General features: G+C 55.5%; 11 protein-coding genes and 1 non-coding gene across 12 annotated transcripts in view; 7 read left to right on the top strand and 5 right to left on the bottom strand.

Annotated features, from left to right (window-relative positions):
• The window catches only part of BO66DRAFT_324947 (isocitrate lyase/PEP mutase family protein), a gene marked incomplete at both ends in the record, with an annotated part of 1,313 nt that extends 377 nt beyond the window's left edge, over positions 1 to 936 (top strand). Inside the window, 3 exons of the mRNA XM_025643852.1 lie at positions 48 to 51; positions 96 to 243; positions 314 to 936. Coding sequence (XP_025503043.1) covers positions 48 to 51; positions 96 to 243; positions 314 to 936 — 775 coding nt within the window. The remainder of the gene's footprint in view (positions 1 to 47; positions 52 to 95; positions 244 to 313) is intronic.
• A 1,235-nt stretch (positions 937 to 2,171) lies between these two features.
• BO66DRAFT_429336 (nuclear transport factor 2 family protein) lies at positions 2,172 to 2,567 on the bottom strand (the record flags this gene model as incomplete). The annotated part of the gene is made up of 1 exon (XM_025650450.1): positions 2,172 to 2,567. The coding sequence occupies one exon, from the start codon at positions 2,565 to 2,567 to the stop codon at positions 2,172 to 2,174; it is 396 nt and encodes a 131-aa protein (XP_025503044.1).
• Positions 2,568 to 3,536: 969 nt separating this feature from the next.
• On the bottom strand, positions 3,537 to 4,430 carry BO66DRAFT_392470 (uncharacterized protein). Its single transcript, XM_025647519.1, has one exon. The coding sequence runs from the start codon at positions 4,306 to 4,308 to the stop codon at positions 4,018 to 4,020; it is 291 nt and encodes a 96-aa protein (XP_025503045.1). The 5' UTR covers positions 4,309 to 4,430; the 3' UTR covers positions 3,537 to 4,017.
• Positions 4,431 to 5,497: 1,067 nt separating this feature from the next.
• Positions 5,498 to 6,783, top strand: BO66DRAFT_439293 (purine-nucleoside phosphorylase; the record flags this gene model as incomplete). Its single annotated transcript, XM_025651141.1, has 2 exons — positions 5,498 to 5,656; positions 5,710 to 6,783. 2 exons carry the CDS (start codon positions 5,498 to 5,500, stop codon positions 6,781 to 6,783), a joined length of 1,233 nt encoding a protein of 410 aa, XP_025503046.1.
• Positions 6,784 to 7,413: 630 nt separating this feature from the next.
• Positions 7,414 to 8,227, top strand: BO66DRAFT_402207 (uncharacterized protein; the record flags this gene model as incomplete). Its single annotated transcript, XM_025648807.1, has 2 exons — positions 7,414 to 7,577; positions 7,651 to 8,227. 2 exons carry the CDS (start codon positions 7,414 to 7,416, stop codon positions 8,225 to 8,227), a joined length of 741 nt encoding a protein of 246 aa, XP_025503047.1.
• A 908-nt stretch (positions 8,228 to 9,135) lies between these two features.
• On the top strand, positions 9,136 to 11,021 carry BO66DRAFT_453195 (uncharacterized protein; the record flags this gene model as incomplete). The annotated part of the gene is made up of 2 exons (XM_025651982.1): positions 9,136 to 10,819; positions 10,882 to 11,021. 2 exons carry the CDS (start codon positions 9,136 to 9,138, stop codon positions 11,019 to 11,021), a joined length of 1,824 nt encoding a protein of 607 aa, XP_025503048.1.
• A 66-nt stretch (positions 11,022 to 11,087) lies between these two features.
• On the bottom strand, positions 11,088 to 12,562 carry BO66DRAFT_453200 (aliphatic nitrilase-like protein; the record flags this gene model as incomplete). The annotated part of the gene is made up of 3 exons (XM_025651983.1): positions 11,088 to 11,710; positions 11,827 to 12,233; positions 12,297 to 12,562. 3 exons carry the CDS (start codon positions 12,560 to 12,562, stop codon positions 11,322 to 11,324), a joined length of 1,062 nt encoding a protein of 353 aa, XP_025503049.1. The 3' UTR covers positions 11,088 to 11,321.
• Positions 12,563 to 13,999: 1,437 nt separating this feature from the next.
• BO66DRAFT_324976 (tryptophanase) lies at positions 14,000 to 15,382 on the top strand (the record flags this gene model as incomplete). Its single annotated transcript, XM_025643853.1, has 1 exon — positions 14,000 to 15,382. One exon carries the CDS (start codon positions 14,000 to 14,002, stop codon positions 15,380 to 15,382), a length of 1,383 nt encoding a protein of 460 aa, XP_025503050.1.
• A 137-nt stretch (positions 15,383 to 15,519) lies between these two features.
• Positions 15,520 to 17,847, bottom strand: BO66DRAFT_439298 (2EXR domain-containing protein; the record flags this gene model as incomplete). Its single annotated transcript, XM_025651142.1, has 2 exons — positions 15,520 to 16,603; positions 17,303 to 17,847. 2 exons carry the CDS (start codon positions 17,845 to 17,847, stop codon positions 15,520 to 15,522), a joined length of 1,629 nt encoding a protein of 542 aa, XP_025503051.1.
• A 408-nt stretch (positions 17,848 to 18,255) lies between these two features.
• BO66DRAFT_412107 (SGNH/GDSL hydrolase family protein) lies at positions 18,256 to 21,073 on the bottom strand (the record flags this gene model as incomplete). Its single annotated transcript, XM_025649336.1, has 6 exons — positions 18,256 to 18,844; positions 18,938 to 19,048; positions 19,094 to 19,533; positions 19,589 to 19,671; positions 19,883 to 19,908; positions 21,069 to 21,073. The coding sequence occupies 6 exons, from the start codon at positions 21,071 to 21,073 to the stop codon at positions 18,256 to 18,258; spliced, it is 1,254 nt and encodes a 417-aa protein (XP_025503052.1).
• BO66DRAFT_t185 lies at positions 20,416 to 20,496 on the top strand. The gene has a single exon. It is a non-coding gene; the product is annotated as a tRNA-Arg (tRNA).
• Positions 21,074 to 21,184: 111 nt separating the features above from the next.
• BO66DRAFT_402214 (uncharacterized protein) lies at positions 21,185 to 22,561 on the top strand (the record flags this gene model as incomplete). The annotated part of the gene is made up of 1 exon (XM_025648808.1): positions 21,185 to 22,561. One exon carries the CDS (start codon positions 21,185 to 21,187, stop codon positions 22,559 to 22,561), a length of 1,377 nt encoding a protein of 458 aa, XP_025503053.1.
• Positions 22,562 to 23,067: the final 506 nt, after the last annotated feature.

A 23,067-nucleotide genomic window follows, 5' to 3' on the forward strand; every position in this document is an offset into this window, starting at 1 on the left:
CCCCCCCCTCTCCTCTTCCCCCCGGACTCGTGCTACAAATTCCCCAGTTCGGTCCCCATAATTATCCCGGCGGATGCGCTGACGACCCGCTTTAGACCGGAGCCGGCACTACTGCCTCCCGGCTCGGACAGGCAGATCTGGGCCTAGCCCATCTGTACGAGATGCGAACCAACGCCGAGATGATAGCCAATCTGGATCCCTACGGGCCCCCACTCATTGCTGATATGGATACCGGATACGGAGGTAGGACAATCTTTCTACTACCACCAATAACATCTCCACAGAACCGCAGAACTAACACACATCTTGTCAGGCCCCCTGTTCGTCGCCAAATCGGTGCAGCAGTACATCCAAGCCGGCGTCGCCGGCTTTCATATCGAGGACCAAATCGCCAACAAGCGCTGCGGCCATTTGGCTGGCAAGCGCGTCGTCTCCCAGGAGGAGTGGCTGACGCGCCTGCGGGCGGCGAAGATCACCAAGGACCGGCTGCGCTCGGACATCGTGCTCATTGCCCGCACGGACGCCCTGCAGCAGCACGGCTACGACGAGTGCATCAAGCGCCTGAAAGCCGCGCGCGACTTGGGCTGCGACGTCGGCTTGCTCGAGGGGTTCACCTCCAAGGAGATGGCCCGCCAGGCGGTCAAGGACCTGGCCCCCTGGCCCCTGCTGCTGAACATGGTCGAGAACGGCGCCGGACCCGTCATCTCCACCGAGGAGGCCAAGGAGATGGGCTTCCGCATCATGATCTTTTCCTTCTGCTGCATCACCCCGGCCTACATGGGCATCAAGGCAGCGCTAGAGCGGTTGAAGAAGGACGGCGTCGTGGGACTGCCCGAGGGGATGGGCCCCAAGAAGTTGTTCGAGGTTTGTGGACTGATGGACGCGATGCGGATTGACACTGAGGCTGGTGGTGATGGGTTCTCCAATGGTGTCTAGACTTTAGTTTTCCTTTTTCTTCTGTGTGTCTCTGGCATATTGCTTTTCCGGTGTTATTTTGTTTCCCCCTACCCCGTTCATCTCCCCTTTTGGAGATCATTTTCTTTTCTTTTTCTCTTCTTACATATATTTCTTTTCTTATCCTTGACGGATGTGCATGTGGGAATTTGTACCTAGAAGGTTCCGGGGCATCACGCACAGATACACACCCTATTGTATGGGATATATATTGTCGTCTGAAGCAAAATGAATACATCAAACGAAAAGAACAATGATCCTGACCGAGATGGTATCTAATTTCGTATCCTAAATGTTTTTCTTTCTTTGCCTTTTATATCTTGTCTTCGTTTCTTTTTCTTCTTCCTCGATCCATCTCTCGCGACCCCCCCTCTATCCCCCATTCTTAGCTTTTTGTTTCGGTGAAAAAAAGGTATCGAACCTAGACTACGGCAGCGATCATCTGAAAATCATCAACACTATGCGAATAATGCGGATGGAGCGCTTCCCCACCCAACGAGGCGGTTACCTTCCCTTACAGCCCCATTCTAGAGGGTGGTTGTGATGCAGCCTTGTAAGGAAACAGTGGGACTACCTTATCCGTACTACCATGCGCATGTATCCCGTGTCGATCGTTAGACAGACCGCAGCTGAGGGGGGCTGATTATCTGGTGGACTATTGGGTGATCTTACCGGTTTCGAGACTCCTCGGGTGGAGGCGGAATACAATTACTGAGATTTGTTTTTTTGGTGCATGTTTGCTTCTTTCTTTCTTCGCGTTGACTTGACCGAGGATCGACTGGCTGGATGTGGTGTTTATACGTGAAATCCTGGAAGGATGATTTGGTGTTTATTATTATTTTTACGCGAAGGCGCGGAAGGAGAAGAAGAAATTATCGAATGAGACTTTCATCACACATGACACATACACATAATAACATCGGAAGTGGAAGTATGGAACATGAATGAGGCTGGGGACTGTGGATGATGGAGTGGTCGAAGAAAAGGAAAGGAAAAAAGAAAAGAAAAAGAGGTCATCCGCCCAACGACGCTGGCTTCCTCAAGAAACACCTCAACTCAGGTCAAAGAAAAAAAGAATATCGTAGGTCGGGAAAACAGTAAAGAGTATCAATCATGAAGCGAAATCAAAACAATAAGTATGCAACCTCATGCCTGAATCGGCGGAAGCATCACGGTTCTCCTCCTCTTTCCCAGTGGTTGCACAGGACGGGGGGAATCTACTCCAACGACGTCTCCTGATGCACCACGATCCGCCACTCGCCGTCGGACCCCTGGCTCCACGTCGTCGACCCCGTGCCGTTGAAGTGGATCTTGCCGCGCAGCCGCGCGTTGATCTTGTAGGTGACCGTGCCCGCCATCAGGTCGATGATGAGGACGCGCACGTCCTTGAGCTCGTACTCCTCGAAGTGGTGGAAGGGCGGCTTCAGCGCCTCCGACAGGGACGGGTCCTTGCTCTGCAGCGTGAGGATGTCGCGCTTCGGGAAGAGGAAGTTGGCGTCGTCGTTGGACATCTTCTTGATCTCGGGGCCGGGGTCCGCCGACGTCAGCGCCGTCCAGAGGCGGCGTTCCATGGCCAGGAGGTCGTCGCGGATGCGTTCGTGGATTGGGGCCATTGTGGGCGGGTTTGTGTTCGGGTTGGCGGTGGTGGTGGAGGAGGAGGAGGAGGAGGAGGAGGGCGCTGTTGGTTTTGAGGGTGGGTTTGAGGGTGGGTTTGTTCGTGGATGTAGTTTAGGAGAGAGAGAGGATTGGGTTAGAGATCTGGTTGTTTGGTTAGTCTGTCGTTTCTCACTGTAATTTGAGGCGAAGGGATGCGACCTACTGAGGTGCGCTCTCGATATCTCACCGCAACGCGCGCGTAGGTTTGTTTAGATGACGGGTATAGAGGGCAGATGTAACGTTGTCCGGAGTATAAAAGGAAAACAGAACCAGAAGGTTGAGATGCCAGGAACAAGATGGAAAGATGAGGGTCGAAGGGGGGAACAGCCCAGCGGTGACGTCATGGGCGTTGTACCCCACGTGGATGACGTCGCGACACTCTCTTTTCGTGTTCTGAATATATGTAATTCCCCCCCCCTCCCCTCCCGGACCCCGTGATGGCAGAGGAAGACTCAGCCGTGTCATGTCATGCGATGACCGTCTGCCTCTTCGGTGGACCGTAATTTGGCGAGATCTGCGTTACCGGATGACGCAGGTGAGGATAGAGGATAGAGGGGTGGTGACGCAGTGGGGGAGACTGAGCGAGAGACTGAGCGAGAACATGGCTGCACGGGGTGACTTTGCAATGGGAAGGAGATGAAGTATGCGATAGAAGATTATGGTTTAGATTTGGAATGCTGGTTGCTGAATGTACTCAATGAAGTGGTTTGGCAGGTGTCAAATTGAGGGGAGAGGCTGGGATTCTTGGCGTTGCGCCATGGTGGTGTTGGTTGCACCGTATGCAATGGTTGTCATGTTTGCAGTTATCCAGGTCATGTGCCCATTCCCGTACCACACAGGAAGATGTGTTATTGGTGCCTGAGGCACAGTAGCACGCCGCTATCTCGGCCTTTCAGCTTCAGCTTCATCTCCCACAGCTACATCGTGCATAAGCCCGTGACAGACCAGACTGCTTCATTCACAGATCTTTTTTATTCCCCCCCAGTCGCTATCGAAATTACTTCTACAAGGCTACACAGAGACCTGCCCTGCCGGTTGCTAACACCTCAGGAAAGCTACCAGGGGAAAAAAGCATACCTTCCAACTACTGTACACTCAATCACAAGCCAACAAAATCTTCCTAAGCTCTGAGTCACCTCGGCCACAGTCTTGATTACAATCCACTTTCAATCTTCAGACAAGCCGAGGAGTATCCGCATTGGACCGGTATACCAAAGCAGCTCGCAGACGCTGGGTCGGACACCGTGACAGCCTCAATAAGACTTTCGTGACGGCGGTTACCCAAGGGACAGTCTTCAGCCAGGTCTCCACCAATGGAACAAATTAGCATAATCTGGAAGGCGTTTAGTCGAGATGTGGGCCTCTAGCTTGGGCGCGGTGGCCGAGCTAGTCTCATCCCTCGGATTTCTAGAGACGGCTTATCTCTCGCCATGAGGGTGCGGGATCACAACACACCACAACCGATGAGACAAGTAGTACACGAATCTTCGCCATATCTTCGTCCACACCTCGGAGGACAATGGCCGCTGAGCAGCAATTTTGCTTCACTGAAATTCTGAAGGTGGTGGGATTGCATTGAGACAGGGAGTCATTGCAGACGGAGCATGCAGCCTGGTATGCTGCAGTAGATAAAGCACACCAAGGTAGCATTGGCAGAAGGCTTGCAATGCCCTCAATCAACAAAAAGCCATCCGGCATTATCAACTTCGAAAAGTGCTCTGCCTAGTGCCCACTGCCAACCCCAACACCTGGTCACGGACCTTCCAGTAGCATTGGGTTGAGCGATTTTCAGCCATTGGCGACCAGGTCTGAATTTTCCCGGCTGATTGGCACTCATCAGTCTCGGATGCTTTGGGAAGCTGGGAGGTGGTGTCCCCATCGCTGAAAAAAGCCTCGATTTTTTTTTTTTTGTTTATCGTGGTTCCAGCTTTTCTCGGATGACAGTCACGTGCCCTGACGGCAAGAAGCTTTCGAGGAAGAATTCTTCGAAGCTTCCCCTCAACTCTTTTCCCGTCTACTCCGGTTGATTTATCCACTTCCCCGCCTTTTAGCTATCTTTTTGACTTCATCGCTGGCTGTCATGCAGGGAGCGGCCACCTCCGACGAAGACAAACGGTGATAGTCGCCTCTTCGCCGTGCTGGGTGTCTTGCCCTGCCTGGGAGGATGGAGAGTGAACAGGAGTCCGGTGGGCCGCCGATAACTGACCCTCTTTCTGAATGGAGGGCGAGGGCGCGATAAGAACCAGATAAATGAAGCTCCACCGCACAAGACGGGTGCCCTTATCGCCGATTCCATCCTCCTCAGTCTTGTGCGCTCGTCTTATCACTGGCAGCCGTGCTATCATTCGGATGTCTCCGATCGGTTCCTGCGCTAGCTGTGAGCTCATCGATTGTACATGTCATCTTGAGCAGCATCATTCAACAGCTCTCAGGTGTACCGGTACACGCCCGTTCACGCTGGGAGTTCGTTCTTGCTGGAGATCACCCAGCCATTTTCTGCAGCAGTGCAATAGTGGAACCACGGAAAACAAACCGTGGCCGGGCTTGGCTAAATCACGTTAGAAGTGGGGATTCTTCAGCCAGAAGGCTGGTTCGGCATCAATACAACGACGATCATTGGCCTGCGGGATAAGCTGCTTCGACTGCCGATCGCTACTCCTAACATTATCAGCGCTGATCCTTCCTAATCAGCCAATCTATGGACAATGGATCCCAATTTTTCCTGCAGGTGGACTTGCTCATGGATCGGTGCTTGCCGACTGCTTCCCGATTGCTTCCCGCGCGAAGCCCAGAAAAATTCTCCCAATGGTGACTCTATATAAGAGCTGTCGCGCGACCTTTCACCGGGAATAAAGTGTGCTCTCTCACATTTCCAAACGCGCACAAGATGCAGCTCCTCCAATCCGTCACCGCGGGCCTCCTGCTCGCCGGCAGCTGCTTGTCTTCCCTGGCTACGGCTCGCTCTGTTCCTGTGCAGCAGCCCCGCGATGTTGCCGTGAGCCACACGCCGGCCAAGATCACCCCTAAGGTGTTCATCGTTTCGATGGTAAGCCCAGCAACTTCTAGCACAGCATGACCCCAAGCTCACGAAGCCTGCAGTTCGCGCCTGAGGCCGAGATCTGGTGGGGTATCCCCGAGTTCGATCTGTTGGCTCACAACATCACCATCCCTGGCGCTTCTCCCGCCTTCCCCGATGTCCACTGCACGGCGGACTACACCATCTGCCAGCTCATCACTGGTGAATCCGAGATCAACGCTGCCATCACCGTTGCGTCGGTCGTCTTCAACCCCATGTTCGATCTGACCAAGACCTACTTCCTCGTCGCCGGTATTGCCGGCGTCAACCCCGAGCGCGCGAGCATCTGCGATGTGACCTTCGCCCGCTTTGCCATCCAGGTGGCTCTGCAGTACGAGATTGACATGCGCGAGATGCCTGCTAACGCCACCACGGGTTACTTCCCCCAGGGCGGCTACTACGCCGACCAGTACCCCACCAGCATCTACGGCACGGAGGTGTTCGAGGTGAACGACGAGCTGCGCAAGATCGCCGCCGGCTTCGCCCGCAACGCCACCCTGGCCGACAGCGACGATGCCAAGGCCTACCGCGCCAAGTACGCCACTGAGGACGGCCTCTACCAGGCCGGCACCCAGGGCCCCTCCGTCCGCCTGTGCGACGTGACCACCAGCGACGTCTACTTCAGCGGCCGCCTGCTGGGCGAGGCCTTCGACAACACCACCAAGATCTGGACCAACGGCACCGGCGAGTACTGCACCACCGCTCAGGAGGACAACGCCACCCTGGAGGCCCTCGTCCGCGCCTCGAAGCACAACCTCACCGACTTCTCCCGCATCATCGTCATGCGCACCGCCTCGGACTTCGACCGCCCTTACCCCGGCGAGACCGCCCGCTACAACCTGCTCTACTCCACCCAGGGTGCCTTCGAGCCCGCCGTCGAGAACCTGTACAACGCCGGTATCAAGATCGTTGAGGGTATCCTGGCGAACTGGAACAGCACCTTCGCCGCCGGCATCAAGCCCCGCAACTACCTCGGCGACATCTTCGGCACCCTCGGTGCTACCCCCGACTACGGTCCGGGCCGTGCCCAGGCTCTCGAGGAGGCCGGCGCCATCCTGAAGAAGCGCAGCATGGGCAAGCGCTTTGTCCGTTTGTAAAGACCTAGAAATGTTTACGATCATGTGTGCGGATGTAATGATAGAATAGAACAAGATAATATTACACGTTAGTTTGTATGAGACCAATGTTTGTGCATCCGACTACCTTCGATCAATCCTTTGCAAGCAAGGATAGCTGTTGGGATTATTTGATGTAAGATGAATTAGCACTCCCGTTTTTTATCTCTCCTGCACAATTCAGGATAGCATAGGGAGCTTTGACCCTACGTCTCCGGCCCGGCACTTGAACCTTTGTGAAGGTTGTCAAAAACAAGCTTTCCCTCCCATCAATCAAAAGCAGCGCAAAGACGAATGCAAGCAGCCCAAAGGGCGGAACTCCTCACCGAGACGGAAATGGCCATTGTCGAGATACAAGCTTGGGACCAACCAATTCCGGTGCTGCCGACCTCCACCATCTAACCTAGTAATCATTGATACCTCAAATCAGTCGAGAGATGTACAATTGCGTGGAGAGGCGAAAACGAAACAATGCGACGTCAACCGAGCCTCCAAGCCGCGCGTCTAAGTTATGGACCGTATAATTAAGAAGCTTGGACTCGATTCAAGTCACCTCACAGCACCACCACCCACCCCAGAGTATACCTCTTGATCGAACCACAGATCTTCACTATGCCTTTTGACCCGTATGCCGTCACACCTCCCACAGAAGGCACCTACGCCACGAGCGCCCTTCGCAACAACGCCAAGGGCACTGATCTCGACAAGGAGGCTCTCGAGCGCTTTAAGATCCGCGAAATCTGCGAGGGATGGGATAGCTACCGCGATGCCGCTGAGTCCGTTTTTCCTTCCTTCCGAGCCCTGATCCTTGCATGAATTATCCCTCAACGGTGACGGCATGATGTATAGGTGGCAGAACTACCGTTCCATCGTCTTCGACGATGCCTACATCGCGACCTCTTGGAAGCAGGGCAATATCGACGAGTTCATCACGGCCTCCAAGGATGGTTTCGCCGAGGGATCGACCTTCATGTATATCATGCACCGGATCTGCGGTTCCTCCGTCGAGATCAACCCGGAGCTGACCCGTGCGGCGTGCAAGATGAAGATCACCATTACTTGCCGCTTCACCTTTGATGGTGTGGAGATGGACAACGAATCCGACTGCCGTTTCTTTTTCCTGCTGGAGAAGCGCCAGGGTCGCTGGGGTGTTTGCTTCTATACCCTGCTCTTCGACAAGGACAAATTCGTCCCCGTCAACCCCGCGAGGACCTTCCATATCCCCAAGGAGGAGGTCGACAAGTTCCCCTCTGGATACCGCTATCTCGCCTGGGCGGAGGTCAAGATCGGGCATCCTCCCAAGCTTAACTTGAACAGCCATGGCCCCGAGCGTGATATCTTGTATAACGAGTATAAGGATTGGCTCGAGGGCAAGGCGGTCAAGCCCGATCTGACTGGACCTGATATGTCTGACTGGAAGCCTTAGGTGGTTGGAAACCACACGGAATGGAAGGGGCGAGGACGACCATCGAGGATGACATATTTTCCCCGATTAGTTATAGGGACACTGCTGCGCACTGGTTGTCCTTGCCTGCTTCTCGTGTTAACTGACTATAATTGTTCTGCTGGTGGCTGTTTCTGTCAATTCGATAATCGATATTTTATTGTGCAAATGGAAGAGCGGATCATATGGTAAAGTCCCAGTTAATATAAATCTACTGTGTGGGCTGGATATCCGGTATCACAAGCTAGCGCATGCAGAGGTAGGTAGCAATGTTCCAGGGAAGATGGGCTTCAGTTACTGGCTAGTGGAGACCCCAATGCCAAGCAGACATTGTATGGATACGGAGAAGAATTCGGAGCGCAGGCTTTACACTGGCTTCCACCTCAAGATCTCGGTATGTAATGCGTTTTAGAGCTCTACCTGACACTCAGCCAAAGATAAAGCCTCGGTGATCTACACGAACTGCCGCTTTGACGTGCCGAAATACCCAATACTGGTGGATGACGACCACGCCCAGACGTCGAACTCATATATAGGCTGATTAGGGCGCGAGGTTGGCCCGGTGTTTACCCGGCGTGGAACGAGTTTGTGGTGGTTAAGCTTACTTTAAGGCGCGGAAGTCGGCTTCATCTTGAGATACGCGAGCGTAACCTGGTCTCATATGCATGCTGTTGGAATTAGGCTGTTAGAGCCGAAAGAATGGGTAGTTCTGCTCACGCCGCAAAGACCATCCCTCCCCCAAATGCGGGGATTGCGGGGGTCTCGGCCCCACATTCGGGAAATCCGAGTGGTACTGGACGTTGAGCATAACTACAAAGCATGTACATGCCATACCAAGCGAATTCCACCCTCTTTCAGCATCAGATAACTCAATCGACCCCAGCGTCAAAATGCTGCGCTGGATTCTCCTCTCCTCCCTCCTCTTCACCGCCGCGCTCAGCACCAATGCACCCCCCCACACCCAAAACCACCACCCATACACCAACCCCATCCTGCCCGGCTGGCACTCCGACCCAAGCTGCCTGTTCTCCCCCTCCCACAACAACACCTTCTTCTGCACGACCTCCTCCTTCCTGACCTTCCCCGGCTGCCCGATCTACGCCAGCCAGGACCTCCAGCACTGGACGCAGGCCAGCGCCGCCGTCCACCGCGCCAGCCAGCTCCCCGCCCTGCGCGACGACACCAACCAACAGACCCTCGGCCTCTTCGCCTCGACCCTACGCCTGCACAATGACACCTTCTACCTCCTGACCAGCTGGCTGGACTCCGACTCCCCCAGCACCCCGCAGTTCCTCCTCTTCACCACGACCGACCCCTACAACCGCACCGCCTGGTCCGACCCCCTGCCCATCGCGAACCCGACGGGCGCCATCGACCCGGATTTCTTCATCGACGCCGACGGCACGACGGTCATGGCCTACTCCGGCTCGCCCATCCGCGCCTCGGTCGTCGATCTCGCCACCGGCGCCGCAAGCGCCCCGTTCCCCCTGTGGACCGGCACCGGGGCCAGCAGTCCCGAGGGGCCCCATCTGTACCGGAAGGACGGCTGGTACTACCTGCTGATCGCGGAGGGGGGCACACAGCTCCACCACGCGGCCACGCTCGCTCGGTCCCGCGATTTGGGAAGTGGAAGCTGGGAGGCGAGTCCCCGCAACCCCCTCGTGAGTAACGCGCACACGGACGCGTATTTCCAGACGGTCGGGCATGCGGACTTGTTTGTGGATGCGCACGGGAACTGGTGGGGGGTAGCGTTGGCGACGCGCGGCGGGCCGCGCTTGTACAATGCCAGTGTGTATCCCATGGGCCGCGAGACGGTGCTGTTTCCGGTCCGGTGGGAGGAGGGCGGGTGGCCCGTTGCTCTGGGGAGGGTGGCCGGGCGCATGGAGGGGCCGTTGCCGTCGGTGAGCTGTGGGGGGCTGGGGCTGGGGCTGGGCCAGGGACTGGGGTTTGTGGGTGATGCGCGTGAGGTGGTGGAGTTCAAGCCGGGGAGTACCTTGCCGGCGGAGTGGGTGTTCTGGCGCGCGCCCGTCCGGCCGTTGGATTATGCGGTTAGTCCGCCTGAGAGACCGAATGTGTTGCGGTTGGCGGCCAGTCGGGCCAACTTGACGGGCGACGAGGGGTTTCGGGCTACGGATGGGTTGACGTTTGTGGCGCGGAGGCAGACGCATTCGTTGTTCCGGTTCGAGGTGGATGTCATGCTGGGTTTTGCTACCGGGTCCGAGCAGGAGGATGAGGTTGGCGTTACCGCGTTCTTGAATCAGGGGCAGCATGTTGACTTTGGGGTGTTTTATGGGGTGGAAGCAGGTGCTGCAGCGAAGGGGAATGCAACCGGGTTGTATCTGCGCTTGCGGACGACGGTGTCGGGGAAGACGGGGTTTGCGGGCCATGTACCTGAGACGGTGGTGGTGAAGGTTCCGGACAGCTGGGATAGGGGAGATTCGGTGAGGCTTGCCATTCACACAGTGAATACTACGCATTTTGCGTTCAGTGCTTCACAGAAGGGGAAATCGAATGAGGGATTGGTGCTGGGGATGGTGAACACTACAGTCATCAGTGGGGATGGGGCGGGAACTGGTGGGTTACTCGTTCTTATGATTCTGCTTTGTGGGTAATGACTGACGTGGTCTACTGTATAGGTGCCTTACTCGGGGTTTATGCGACGACCAATGGCGGGCTGCATGCGATGGAGGCGTATATCAGTCGATGGGGGTATTTCGGAGAGGCACAAGAGATTGACTATGGAGAATTCATTCCGGCAGGAGATGGGGGGTGCTAGACCAGTGGCGCGTCATCTCGAACCTAGATCGTCCGAGGAAGATAGCCTTATGGCGAGTCATTATGTCAGAATAGTTTATCAGCTTCCCTTCAGTGACTCTCGCGACGGACGTACTCAGTCAGAATCATCATCAAATCGTAGCCCTGATCTCGTGGCCCACGCCTTCTTCCCCCTCCACCCATCTAATAGAACTAGACAGGTCGGAGCAACCGGAAACCACCCAAAAGAGCCCTAAAAGCAAACCCAGTATCCTACAACCAACCAACAAAGACCAAAAATAGCCCCTCTCCTGTCTCCAATTCAATTCGAACTCAACTCCTGCACCAACCCCACAACATCCACAAACCTCCTCGCCACGAAATCCCCAACCACCTTAGGAATATACCCCGGAAACCCCCGCACGATCTGCCCCAACGTTCCCCACGACTGCTCCCCCTCAGTATCATACGGCAGCGTCCCCGCCAGCCCGGTCGTGTTGAACGAAGCATACACCATCGGCACCTCCTCAAACGACACCCCCGCCCCAACAACCACCTCATCCAAGCCCTCCGCGCTCAACAGCCTGGCATTCCCCACCGCCGCCATTGCCAGCGGCGCTCCGGCGTTGACCGCGTACGTGCGCGCCGCGGCGACATTGATCTCGTTCGACTCCCAGTATGCTGCTCCCGGGGTGTTTGCGTCGGGCATATCTAAGTCCATGCACTCGTTAGTTGGGGGTTTGCGTAGCATCAGTATGTAAAATAAGCTCAATCTAGCCAGCGCTGAGGTTCATCTAGCGAAGCGACAGGGAAAGGGTGGAACTTACACGGCCACGAAGCGATATGCAACGTCTCCCTCTGCGCCTGGACATTAAACGTCATCGAGGGGTGGAAGTGCTCCCAGCACTCCAGCAGGCCCCAGCGACCGTACGGCGTCGCAATCACCTGCAATCCGTCGAGGGTCCCGTCCGACCAGAGGGTGCGCTCGCCGCCGGAGGGGCGGAGTTTGTGTCGTAGGAGTAGTGTCTCCCCGGACGGGGAGATCAGGGCCTGGGCCATGAAGATGTGGTTGGCGATGCGGTGGGAGAAGGCGGGGGCGATGTAGATGCCGTGGGTCTGGGCGGCGGTGAGGAGGCGGGTCCATTGCGGGCTGGGGATGGTCAGGGAGTTGGTGAGGTAGGAGGTGAGTTGGGCGGGGGTGATGCTGGTGTTGCCGGCGAGGCCTTTGGGGTAGCTGTTGTGTTTCGTGGGGTTAGTGGTGGATGGTGAAGGGGGATCGGGACAAGGGGGCGCTCACCCTGGGAACCAGAGTTCGGGGAAGACGATCAGGTTGGCGCCGTTGGAGGCGGCCTCGGCGATGTAGTCCACTGCTTTGGCGACGGTGGCGTTCAGGTCGAAGGGGGTGTCCGTCCAGTTCTTGTTCATCACTGGCAGGGGCCAGTTGGCCGGTGGGGCGCGGACTACCGCTACCATGAGGTTGGTGTAGTCTTCCTGGTGGATGGGGGTGGCATGACTGGTGCTGAGGAGGCTGAGGGCAAGGAGGTGGAGGGCGCGCATTTTCATCTCTGAGGAGGTGTTGTTAGGTTGAGTAGAGGAAGTTGTGTTGTCGATACATCAGCATAGAGTCTGTACTTATACTTCTTCCTTCCCCGACGGTGCTGTCCGATCTTGCCATTGTGTTTCTCCTGGTATCTTGCTATCTGTACCGCCCTGATACCCAGGTAAACTGACAAGATAAGGATCATCGGCATCCCGGGGTTTCCGGGGTTTGTGATGCTTCCCTCACGCATTTCAAATCCCGTGCCGATTTCGGGAGCTCTGGGACCTGAAGCTTTGACAGTCACCCGAAGGGCCGGTTGTTCTCACTACCGGACTGTGGAGCCCTAAGATAAGCTCAACCAGTCTGTGAGAAGTTTCCTGGTACCATGATTGAGGGATGCATCAGTTGGCCTCACCAACCCTTCCGTGCTCCAGATAACTTATTTGCCGGACCCCTCTTCAATCACGGTTACACTTGGACTCTGGGACCTTTTGCTGTAGCTGCTATTTGGACTTTTTCTTCGTCAGACCTGGCAGACTTCTGAGGGGGGGAAGGTCACTGTGGAATGGCGAGGTACTGTTGAATTATGTCTTATTATACGTGCAAATAATCGCCCCACTTTAGCTAGCACCTGGCACAAATGTGTCCTTCACAGGTTATAGATAAATGTAGTATGCTTGGGGATTCGACTAGTGACTAGGTAAAGCATATTTGTTCCTGATGGAATGCGGGATATGACCTACATAGAACAATTCATTCCACAAATCAGAGGGTAGACTCCGAAGAAATGCTCTAACCGAAGCCCCTCTTATTCCTCAACAGCAACCCAGCCATTACTCACAGAGCATTCCATGTTCAAGATCTCGAGCAACACATCTGGGCTGGTACTGTACATTAGACTATAGATGACCATGAACCAATCAAAGGCCGCCGGGCCGCACCACTGCATTTCCTGCTCACGAACCCGGGGTCGCGGGCTCGTGCATAAATCTCCCGTTTTAGGTTTGTTGCAGAACTCTGATACCCGAATCAGGCTTTCAACACCAATTAATCTTGCTTCGACAGTCTACCATGCGCTAGAAATGGATTTTCCTGCTGAGTTGCATCATCAGACTGCATATTTCCGGTTGATATGAGGTGTGCCAAGCCGCTTCTTATGGAGAGTCAGTCCAGGTGACAACAGGTGCAGCCGTATTCCAATGCTCGTGCCCTGAATCAAATCATCATACAGTCTTCTAAACCTGTAGAGGTGCATTTTCGTTGATGCAAGAAGGTGTTCTTGCAGAGTTGACTGCAGAAGACATCATTCGACATGATACTCCCCAGAGAAGGCATATATAAGTTGAGTCGGAGGCACTGGGAAACCATATCTCTGGACTACAGTTTCCATTCAAGAGACTGCACGTACACCCATCTCTTACCCAACCCACCATTAAGAAATCAAAGGCAACACCCAAATCATGCCCAACACCGCGACCCCAGAAGCCTGGCGCACCAAAACCATCGAATGGATCCGCTCCTCCACCCCCGAGCAACGCAAACAATGGATCGAGCAAGCAGAATTCAACCTCTTCGCCCTCACCAGCGACCAGGTATTCATCGACCTCCTCACCGACAGCGGCACAGGGGCAATGAGCAACCGCCAATGGGGGGCAATCATGACCGGCGACGAGTCCTACGCCGGCTCGGCCTCCTTCCACCGCCTCCAGCGCACCGTCCAAGACCTCTTCGGCCTAGAGCACATCCTCCCGGTACATCAGGGCCGGGCCGCGGAGAACGCGCTCTTCTCAGTCCTCGTACACGAGGGCCAGGTCGTCCCGGCCAACGCCCACTTCGACACCACGCGCGCGCACATCGAGTTCCGCAAGGCCACCGCCGTCGACTGTCTTCCGGAGGGCGCGTACGATGTGACAGCCCAGAACAACCCATTCAAGGGCAACATAGATCTAGATAAGCTGCGCGATCTCCTCGAATCACGCCACCCGGACATCCCCTTCATCGTAATGACCATCACGTGCAACACGAACGGCGGGCAGCCCGTCAGCCTGGCCAACCTGACCGCCGTGAAAGAGCTCGCAGACCGCTACGGCAAGCCCCTCGTCATCGACGCGGCCCGCTTCGCCGAGAACGCGTGGTTCATCCAGCAGCGCGAGCCCCCGTACCAAAACCTGTCGATCCGGGAGATCACCCGCCGGGTCTTCGCGCTGGCGGACGCGATGCTCATGAGCGCCAAGAAGGACGGGCTGGTCAACATCGGCGGGTTCCTGGCCACCCGGCGCCGGGAGTGGTGCGACCGGGCGCTGGAGTATGTGATCCTGTTCGAGGGGTTCCGGACGTACGGGGGTCTCGCGGGGAGGGATCTGGGCGCGTTGGCGGTGGGGTTGGAGGAGGTGGCCTCCGAAGAGTATCTGCGCTCGCGCATCGGGCAGGTCCAGCGGTTCGGGCGGCGGCTGGTCGAGGCGGGGATTCTGATCCAGTTGCCGGTGGGCGGGCATGCAATTCTCATCGATGCGGGCAGGTTCCTGCCGCAGGTGCCGCGCGAGGAGTATGTGGCGCAGACGCTGGCGGTGGAGCTGTATGTCGAGGGTGGCGTGCGCGGGGTGGAGATCGGGACGTTGCTGCAGGGCCGGGACCCGGAGACGGGCGAGGAGCGCATCGCGGAGACGGAGTGGGTGCGCTTGGCGGTGCCCAGGAGGGTGTATAGCGATGCGCAGCTGGAGTATGTGGCGCAGGCGTTGATTGAGGTGTATCATCGCAGGTCGGAGATCACGCGCGGGTTGCGGATTGTGGAGGAGAAGCCGGTGTTGAGGCATTTCACTGTCCGGTTGGAGCGAAGGGCGTAGGTGGTGTTATCCTACATGTGGTCAAAGTACTACTTTCCAGAAATTATAACACTTGCCTGTGAAAAGAAAAGAAAAAAAAATAAGAGTAGGAAAGGTTGAAGGAGAAAGGGAAGACAACGACTCCAATTGAATCTATATCACCGTACAGTACTTGAACCCAAGGGAACAACCCGCACAGCCAGAATGTTATAGAAAGAACCATATTCCCAAGCCAACGCTTCCGCCTTCGAAATGCGCATCAAATCCTTCCAACTAAGCCCGATGTCCCCCGCGGCCTCTCTCCACCCGTCCCGTGAGATATTCTCGATGACCTCCACGCACAAATGCTCTTCCCCCGGTATCCGGTCCCCACTGTCAGGCAGCTCATTCACAATAATGACGAGGTCAGTGAACCGCGGCCCGGACCGTGTGTGCAGACCCTGCCACCGCAGGATGTTCTTCAAGGCGTTCGAATCCCTCCGCAGCAGCTCCATCGGCACCGCCAAGGCCACCCTTGGCTCCTCCATCGCCATGCTCAGCCGATCACACTCTCGAGGCCATCTGTTAGCACACTGCTCCTCTTGGGACCACCAAATGTCCCCTCCCGGAGGGTTCCACCGCCACTCGGTTCCCCACCGCACCACCTGCTGCTGCTCCTGCTCAGGTCCATCAGCGCTGGTGCTGCTGTTGCAGCCCTCTACCGGAGAGGACTCGCAGTACCGCTGGTACTCCGCAAGCGACAGGAACAGCGCATCGCCCACCAGCCCGTCTAGGGCCTGTGGAGCGGTGAGCGCCTTCCGCTCCCAGTCGAAGAAGAGGGCGCAGCGGCGTGGGTTGGCGCAACGCGAGTGCTCCTCCAGCCAGACCCCTCGTCGTTCCTGCTTGGTGAGATAGGCGCTTGCAGCGGCGCGAGCCTCCTGGTTCACCTGGAAGTGGCGGATGGGGTATCGCACCTTGAGGGTCGTCAGTGCGCCCTCCTCGCCATCCTGGTCGTGGCCCGGCTCTGCGACAGCACGAGGCTGCCAGTGGTGTCGCTGGATGGGGTGGAGGATGATCTTTCCTGGGTCGATGAGCTCCCCGGTAGAGCGAGGGATGTGGCCTAGGGAGAATTTCCAGATCATGTCGCGCAGCTCGAAGGGGAGACAGGGGAAGAGGGAGAAGGAAGCCAACGAAGACATTGTTGGTTGGCGGGCACTAGATCGAGGCTGTATGGGTGGAGGTACTTCGATTCTGCTGGTAGGCCTTTGAGTTGTGGGGTGAGGATCGGATGTGACTGCTGTGTATGATAGAAGATCGAGCGTCAGATCCAGCAAGCAGAGCAATTTGACTGCTTAAGTATTCTATATGTGTCTTTTCTTGGTGCATGATGAAAGGGCTTGTGGGCTGTGATTCTTGTCAATGTAGCATGCTCGTCACAAAGGGGATGAATGCCCATTGTTCCATACAATTACTGCCTTTGTCCGGAGACGATAAAGACCGATCACGTGCATGGACATCCTATACTTGCCAAAAGACCAATCATAATGTATAGTTCATAATGTATAGTTGGATGTACCACTAGGTAGGTAGGTGACCCTGCAATCGGGACTCGGAGGGCCGTTGGTCTAAACTGGCCGAGAAGCGCTCCGTGGGGATGGAGTGCGCGTAGCTGACGATTTGTTGAAGGATGTATTGCGAAAAGTATTTAGAGCAATTCTCACCCAACAGGAAGGATCTCGACCGTCCTTGTTATCTCGTTCGGTGAGCTGCTACAAAACCACCCAATGCCTTACAGATTTTAGGGTTTACGAGTGATGTCCTCTACGCATCCTCGTAGAGACAGACCATCACCCAGACTCCAGTCCCCTCATCCTCACAGGCCGAATCTCAAGCCCTCTAAGCCCTCTACCACTACTATGCCCTTGTCCCGAGTGGCCCCCCTCACCGCCACCAATCGCATACTCAACCGCCCGCTCAATCACCCCATAGACCCCAGGATCAAACAACCTCTCCCCAGTAGTCCAGTGGGTCCTCGGGCATTCCCAATCAACAATCATCGCCCTACCCTTATCCCGATAAGCGGGGTCCACCGCCCCATGCTGCGCTCCTTCCAGCGTATCCGGCCCATTCACGACCACAAAGATCAGACGCGGACGACCCACCTCGTTGAGAATCGCTGCTAGAGCGGTGGCATCACGGCGCAGTGCTTGCAACGGTACGAGCAGGGGTATTGGCAATTTGCTGGTTGGTTCTCCCTGGGACTTGAGCTTTGGAGTACCGTTCTGCTCCTTTGGGGGGTTCAGGCTAGCGTGCTGGGTTGGGTTGCGGTGGCTGTTGCTTTTCTGTCGGACGGGGAGGTTGGAGAATGACCGGGGCGATAATGCTTTTTCACTGGGGGCAGGGAGATTGCGGGTGGGGAGTTTTGTAACCTTGGAAGGGGAGGGGAGGCCCTGGCTGGGCTTCTTTATGAGGTTTGTGGCTTGTCGGGGTATTTGTGTGGGTGGCATTGTGCTGGATTTGTTGGGTTTTGTCTGTTGTGGTGGGGGTGGCTTACTCTTTTAGACATTCATTGACTCTGGTTCTTGAATAGATTCTCGTTGGAGGGTTTATAGTTCTTGAAACAATGATTCAGTTATGGTGAACATTTAGTGTGCGCCAGGTTGGGCATTCCAATTTGCAGGAAGTCTTCCGTCTATCGGGATTGTGTCAAGGGATGGGAAGTTGAAGATAAGGCGTGAGGGGGTCAGGCCCTTCTTTCATGAAACAATGAGAATAAGTGTATGCCAACTTCTGCCGGAAAAAGCATACTGCTCTTGGTGCCGAGCACAAAAGAATTGCACAGGCAGCCCTAACTCCCGGAACATATCATCCACTCATTCAACACCCCAGCCAACCCACACCACAGATCGACCCATTCAGCGAGAGAAAACCCCTAGATCCACCGACCCCGCCAACGCCTCATACCCCTTAACATTCGGATGCAAATGATCCCCCGAATCAAACTCCGCCCGCAGCACCGCCGGATCCTCCAGGTCCCTGAGCACGGCATCGAAATCCAGCACCGCGTCAAACACCCCACCCTCCCGAATGAACGCGTTCACCCGCTGTCGCGTCCGCTCCCGTTCCGGGTCGGAATACGGCTGCACCACCGAGGCATTCGCCGGGGTCCCGAATGGCGTGATCGTCGCCGCGAAGACCGGGATCCCGACCGCGTGGAGCCGGGTGACGATCTGGCGGTAGGCGCGGATGAGCCGGTCACCGGTGATGGTTTGGTTGGTGGGCGAGGTGTCCGCTGTGCCGATGTCGTTGACACCCTCAAAGAGGATGGCCCAGTGAACTTGGGTGTGGGCGAGCACGTCGCGGTCAATGCGCGAGAGGAGGGAGGGCCCGAGGCTGTCGTGGAGGATGCGGTTGCCGCCGGCGGCTTGGTTGAGGAGGGGGATTTGGGAGAGGACTGCGTTGGAGTCTGTGGACTGCAGGCGGGTGAGGAGGAGGTCGGGCCATCTGTGTTTTGGTTAGTTTTGGGGTTGAGCTTGGGTTTGTGTGGTTGTGGGTGTGGGTGTGGGTGTGGTCATGGATGGAGAGGAAGAGGTTTACCGGTTGTTCTTGTTGTTGTCACTGCCTCTCCCGTCGGTGATGCTGTCGCCCAGCAGGGCGCAGGCTTTGACTGTGCTCGGTAGGTAGGCCTCAACGGTGCTTATGAAGTACCTGCTTATCGTTAGTGGGAGATTTCAACAGAAAAGGGTCAAGTACCAATGCTCCACGCTGGCTACGGATGGGTCTGTGAAGTTAGTTATCCCGATTGAGTTCCCAAACTGCATCCACGAAGTCGTGCGACTACCCGGATGGGAGGTGATGGCTCCGCCTGATTGACCATCTGCCAGATAGATATCGACCGCGATGGTCGTGTTCAGCTGGGTGGAAGGTAGTTGGACCGGATCAGATACAGCTAAGCTTCCAGGGGGAATGATAATGCTATCAAAGCCATCAAACAGGATGGGCTGAACCGTGTCTGGAACGATGACGCTTGTACCAAGTTCATTCTGCAAAGGAAGGGCCAGAGACACATTGACGACGTCGAGATCGTCCACACCGAAAGCGTTCGAGAGACGAAGACGAATCGTCGAGGCAGGATGAGTGAGTCGAAGGGTCTGTCGGATTGTTGTGTTGAGGAAGATTGCGGAACTGGAATTCTTTGTGGGGATGAGCTGCATGAAGCGCAACTGCAACGGTAACGGATACACTTACAAATGGCTGCGGAGGAAGATTGGCCGGCTCGGTCAATTGCGGCATTGCAGTCCAGATATCGACCCAGTGTGAAGACTGAGCGGCTGCAAGGCCAGAAACGAGTGCGGCTGCTGCCGTATAGCCAATAATCTGCATGGTGATTCTTCTTGTTTTTGGGGAGTGCTGTGATGTTCCTACACTCTGCGCCCGTAACATATTTATACATCGGAGGCACCAAATCAAGCATTCTGGCTAAATGGGTAAATGAAAGGGGAGAAAGCTTGACATTCCACCATATCCGTGCAGATTACTCACAAAATGCGGGGAAGCAGAGGACAGGCCTATTCAGGCAATATGTAAGTAGGTAAGAGGTATTGCAGACATGATCGCCCTTCTGTGTTGGAGCAGAGTTGTGGAATGATGCCGAAGTCAAACTTCGCTCCATCCCTGCATCAACAAAACTAAGAAAGTAGTGGCCACCCACTTTCTAAATCTGATTCTTGTATCGGGGACGGAGGATTTAACTCAACATTTATCTTGTCTTTCACGCAACATTGTCTCAAAATTGACTCAAACCACGTTGTGAACCTGTCACTGGTTGCCCCCAATGGACTGGGTGGGTGTGCATCGAATCTTTGTCTCGAAAGCGACTCGTCGAACAGAAGCATTGGGAGAGAATATTACTTTCGTGAAAATAATATAGCTTGAGGCTGAAATAAAAGGGTCACGCTACCTGCTACTATGCTCAGAGAGAGTGTAATGTTACAAATGAGCTTTAGATTGTCATATCGGCGTCATTGGCAGCTGGCATACGAGGAGCGCAGCAAGCAGACAGTAAACATAGAAATGGCCGGGTGGCGCAATGGTAGCGCGCTGCCTTCCGGTTAGGGATGTGGCAGTGGTTGCGCGTTCGAGTCGCGTCTCGGTCGTTCCTTTTTTGCTTCCCTCAGCATCTACTCGGATCCATTGTCCGACTGCTCGGTACATACATCCACCTTCCACCTGGCACTTTAGCCCTATCTATCCTATCCCATCGATCTGCTTTTTGTGTTCCTAATGCCTCATTTAGTACTACGGAGATGTTCTACATGCAGACGAGAAGCTACCCTCAACGGCTATCGTCATTGCCATCGAGGCAGCTGATCACATACCGTCATAGAAACAATCTACTCGGTTTAACCAAAAGCTCCATCACCATGAATCCTGGAAAGCTGCCTTCATGGCGAACCGGGTTTCCCGGTAACTCCTCTCCCTGGACACCAAAGCCACCTTGCCGGGTTTCAACAACCCCCAACCCCCCGACAGAAAAACACCTTCTCGTTCTCACCAACCTCCACTGACCAAGATAGATTTAATCCCTTCGATTATAGAACAATGAATCTTCAATCTCAACAAAGAGCCTCGATACATTCCGCGCGACGTTCCGGGAACTAATATCTCCACCAAGTATCGTCACCAGCTAACAAAGAGACACATTCGCCCAGCGATGGTATATAAGTACTCCATGGTTCGCTATGGGATTATCCTATGTATCATACCACACGGGTACACTACTAAGCATACACTTGCTTTCTATCCAACAGCAACTGATTTCACGAACTGAATCAATGGATCACCATGCCGGATACTTATTGGGACCAGCCCGGTCAGCGTACTTCGTGCAACTCGCGGGGTCAGCGGGGTCAGCAACCTTCACAGGCACAGCAGCCTCCGCAGGCACAACAACCTCCACAGGCACAGCAACCTCCGCAGGCACAGCAACCTCCACAGGCACAGCAACCTCCACAGGCACAACAGCCTGCGCAGGCACAGCAACCTCCACAGGCACAACAGCCTGCGCAGGCACAGCAACCTCCACAGGCACAGCAACCTTCACAGACACAGCAACCTCCGCAGGCACAGCAACCTCCACAGGCACAACAGCCCCCGCAGGCACAGCAACCTCCGCAGGCGCAGCAGCCTCCGCAGGCCCCTCTACCGCAACAGCCTCCACAGGCACCTCTGCCGCAACAGCCTTCACAGGCACCATTGCCGCAGCAGCCCCCGCAGGCTCCTCGGCAGGTGCAAGCCGCGGCAGAGGACGAGGACGAGGACGAGGAGGCCGACCCAAATGGGCAGGTGGCTCAGGGAACTCAGCAGGCCCAAGGCGGGCCAAATGCGCCGCACGCAGGCAATGCGGCGAGTGCTGCGCTTCCGCCAAATACACCAAACCTGCCGGCTCCGCCGAACACGCCGAACGTAGTGCTTGTGAACGGGGTAAACGGGGCAGCCCCAGTAACCGGAGTGAACCATGTTAACGGGGTGAATCCAGTAGCCAGGGCAACCCCCCAAGTGAACGGGGTTGTCCATGGACACGGCGTAAATCCAGTAGCTAGGCCCAACCCCCCAGCAGACAGGGCTAACCTTGTTAACGGGGTAAATCCAGTAGCTAGGGCCAACCCCCAAGTGAACGGGATTGTCCATGGAAACGGCCCAGCTAGGCCAACCCCCCAAGTGAACGGGGTTGTCCCAGCAAACCGGGCAAACCCCAGGCCCCCCGGGCTTGTCGCCGTAGGCGGGGCAAACGCGATGAACAGTGGAGTCGACGCCCAAGGTGGTACACAAGTACGAGGTCCGTTCCAGCGGGTCGGACACCCGGACTACCACATCCGCTACATTCTGCTCAACGCGACCACGGCCTGGACGGCCATCCGGTGGCTGGCCCCGGGCCCCGTCGACTGGCACGGGGCGCCGGTGGACGCATTGAATCTGGAGTTCCAGTTGGTGCGGCAACGGTTCCCCGACGCAGTGACGCTGCATGGCAGCATCACGCAGTCGCCAACAATACGTCTATTCCGCGAGGCGCGGCCCTGGGCCTTCGGCGTCGAAGACCCGATCCGCGATACCCGGGTGGTGGCCGAGAGTAGGGACCTGAACTTGATGGATCCCGCCCATACCCGCCTGATCCTTGATTGGAAGCGTGCCATTCCCACTAATCCGCCGAGCAATCGGTGAGCTTGTAGGTTTTACTGGCGCGGCACGGTCTCCTTGCGATGCCACAGTATATGGTAGGGTTTTTGTTCGGTGGGATAGCTAGTTAGCTGTTATGCTTACAAATCTTTACAAAAAAAAAGGAAAAGAAAAGGAAACGATAATAAAAATTAACTAGAAAGAAACTTTTCAGCACTGTATCATTCACCAGTAATCATATAAAACCTGATGTTTGTTTACAACATTTTAGATTTGTGTATAAACGTTTTGATTTTCTATGTTTATGATAAAACTCCCTCAGTAAGAAGGTAATAATAGTTTAGATGCAGGAATTGCAGATATTATCTATACCTAACCTTTAATGTTGTACTTGTCACATACTATATCTGCCGGCGGGCCACCATCTGCTCTTATATTGACGCTGATTCGATAGGGTTACAGTCCGGTCACACATGTCATTCTATTGTCAACTCCCTTCTCTCATATTAGGCTCTTGAGGCTTGTAGACTTACTATCCCCAATGATTAGTC

This window comes from Aspergillus aculeatinus (genome assembly GCF_003184765.1).
Source record: "Aspergillus aculeatinus CBS 121060 unplaced genomic scaffold BO66scaffold_29, whole genome shotgun sequence".
Lineage (NCBI taxonomy): Eukaryota > Fungi > Ascomycota > Eurotiomycetes > Eurotiales > Aspergillaceae > Aspergillus > Aspergillus aculeatinus.

Coding starts and splice junctions, on each gene's coding strand:
- BO66DRAFT_392470 (XM_025647519.1), bottom strand. CDS start 4,308: ATGCCGGATGGCTTTTTGTTGATTGAGGGCATTGCAAGCCTTCTGCCA.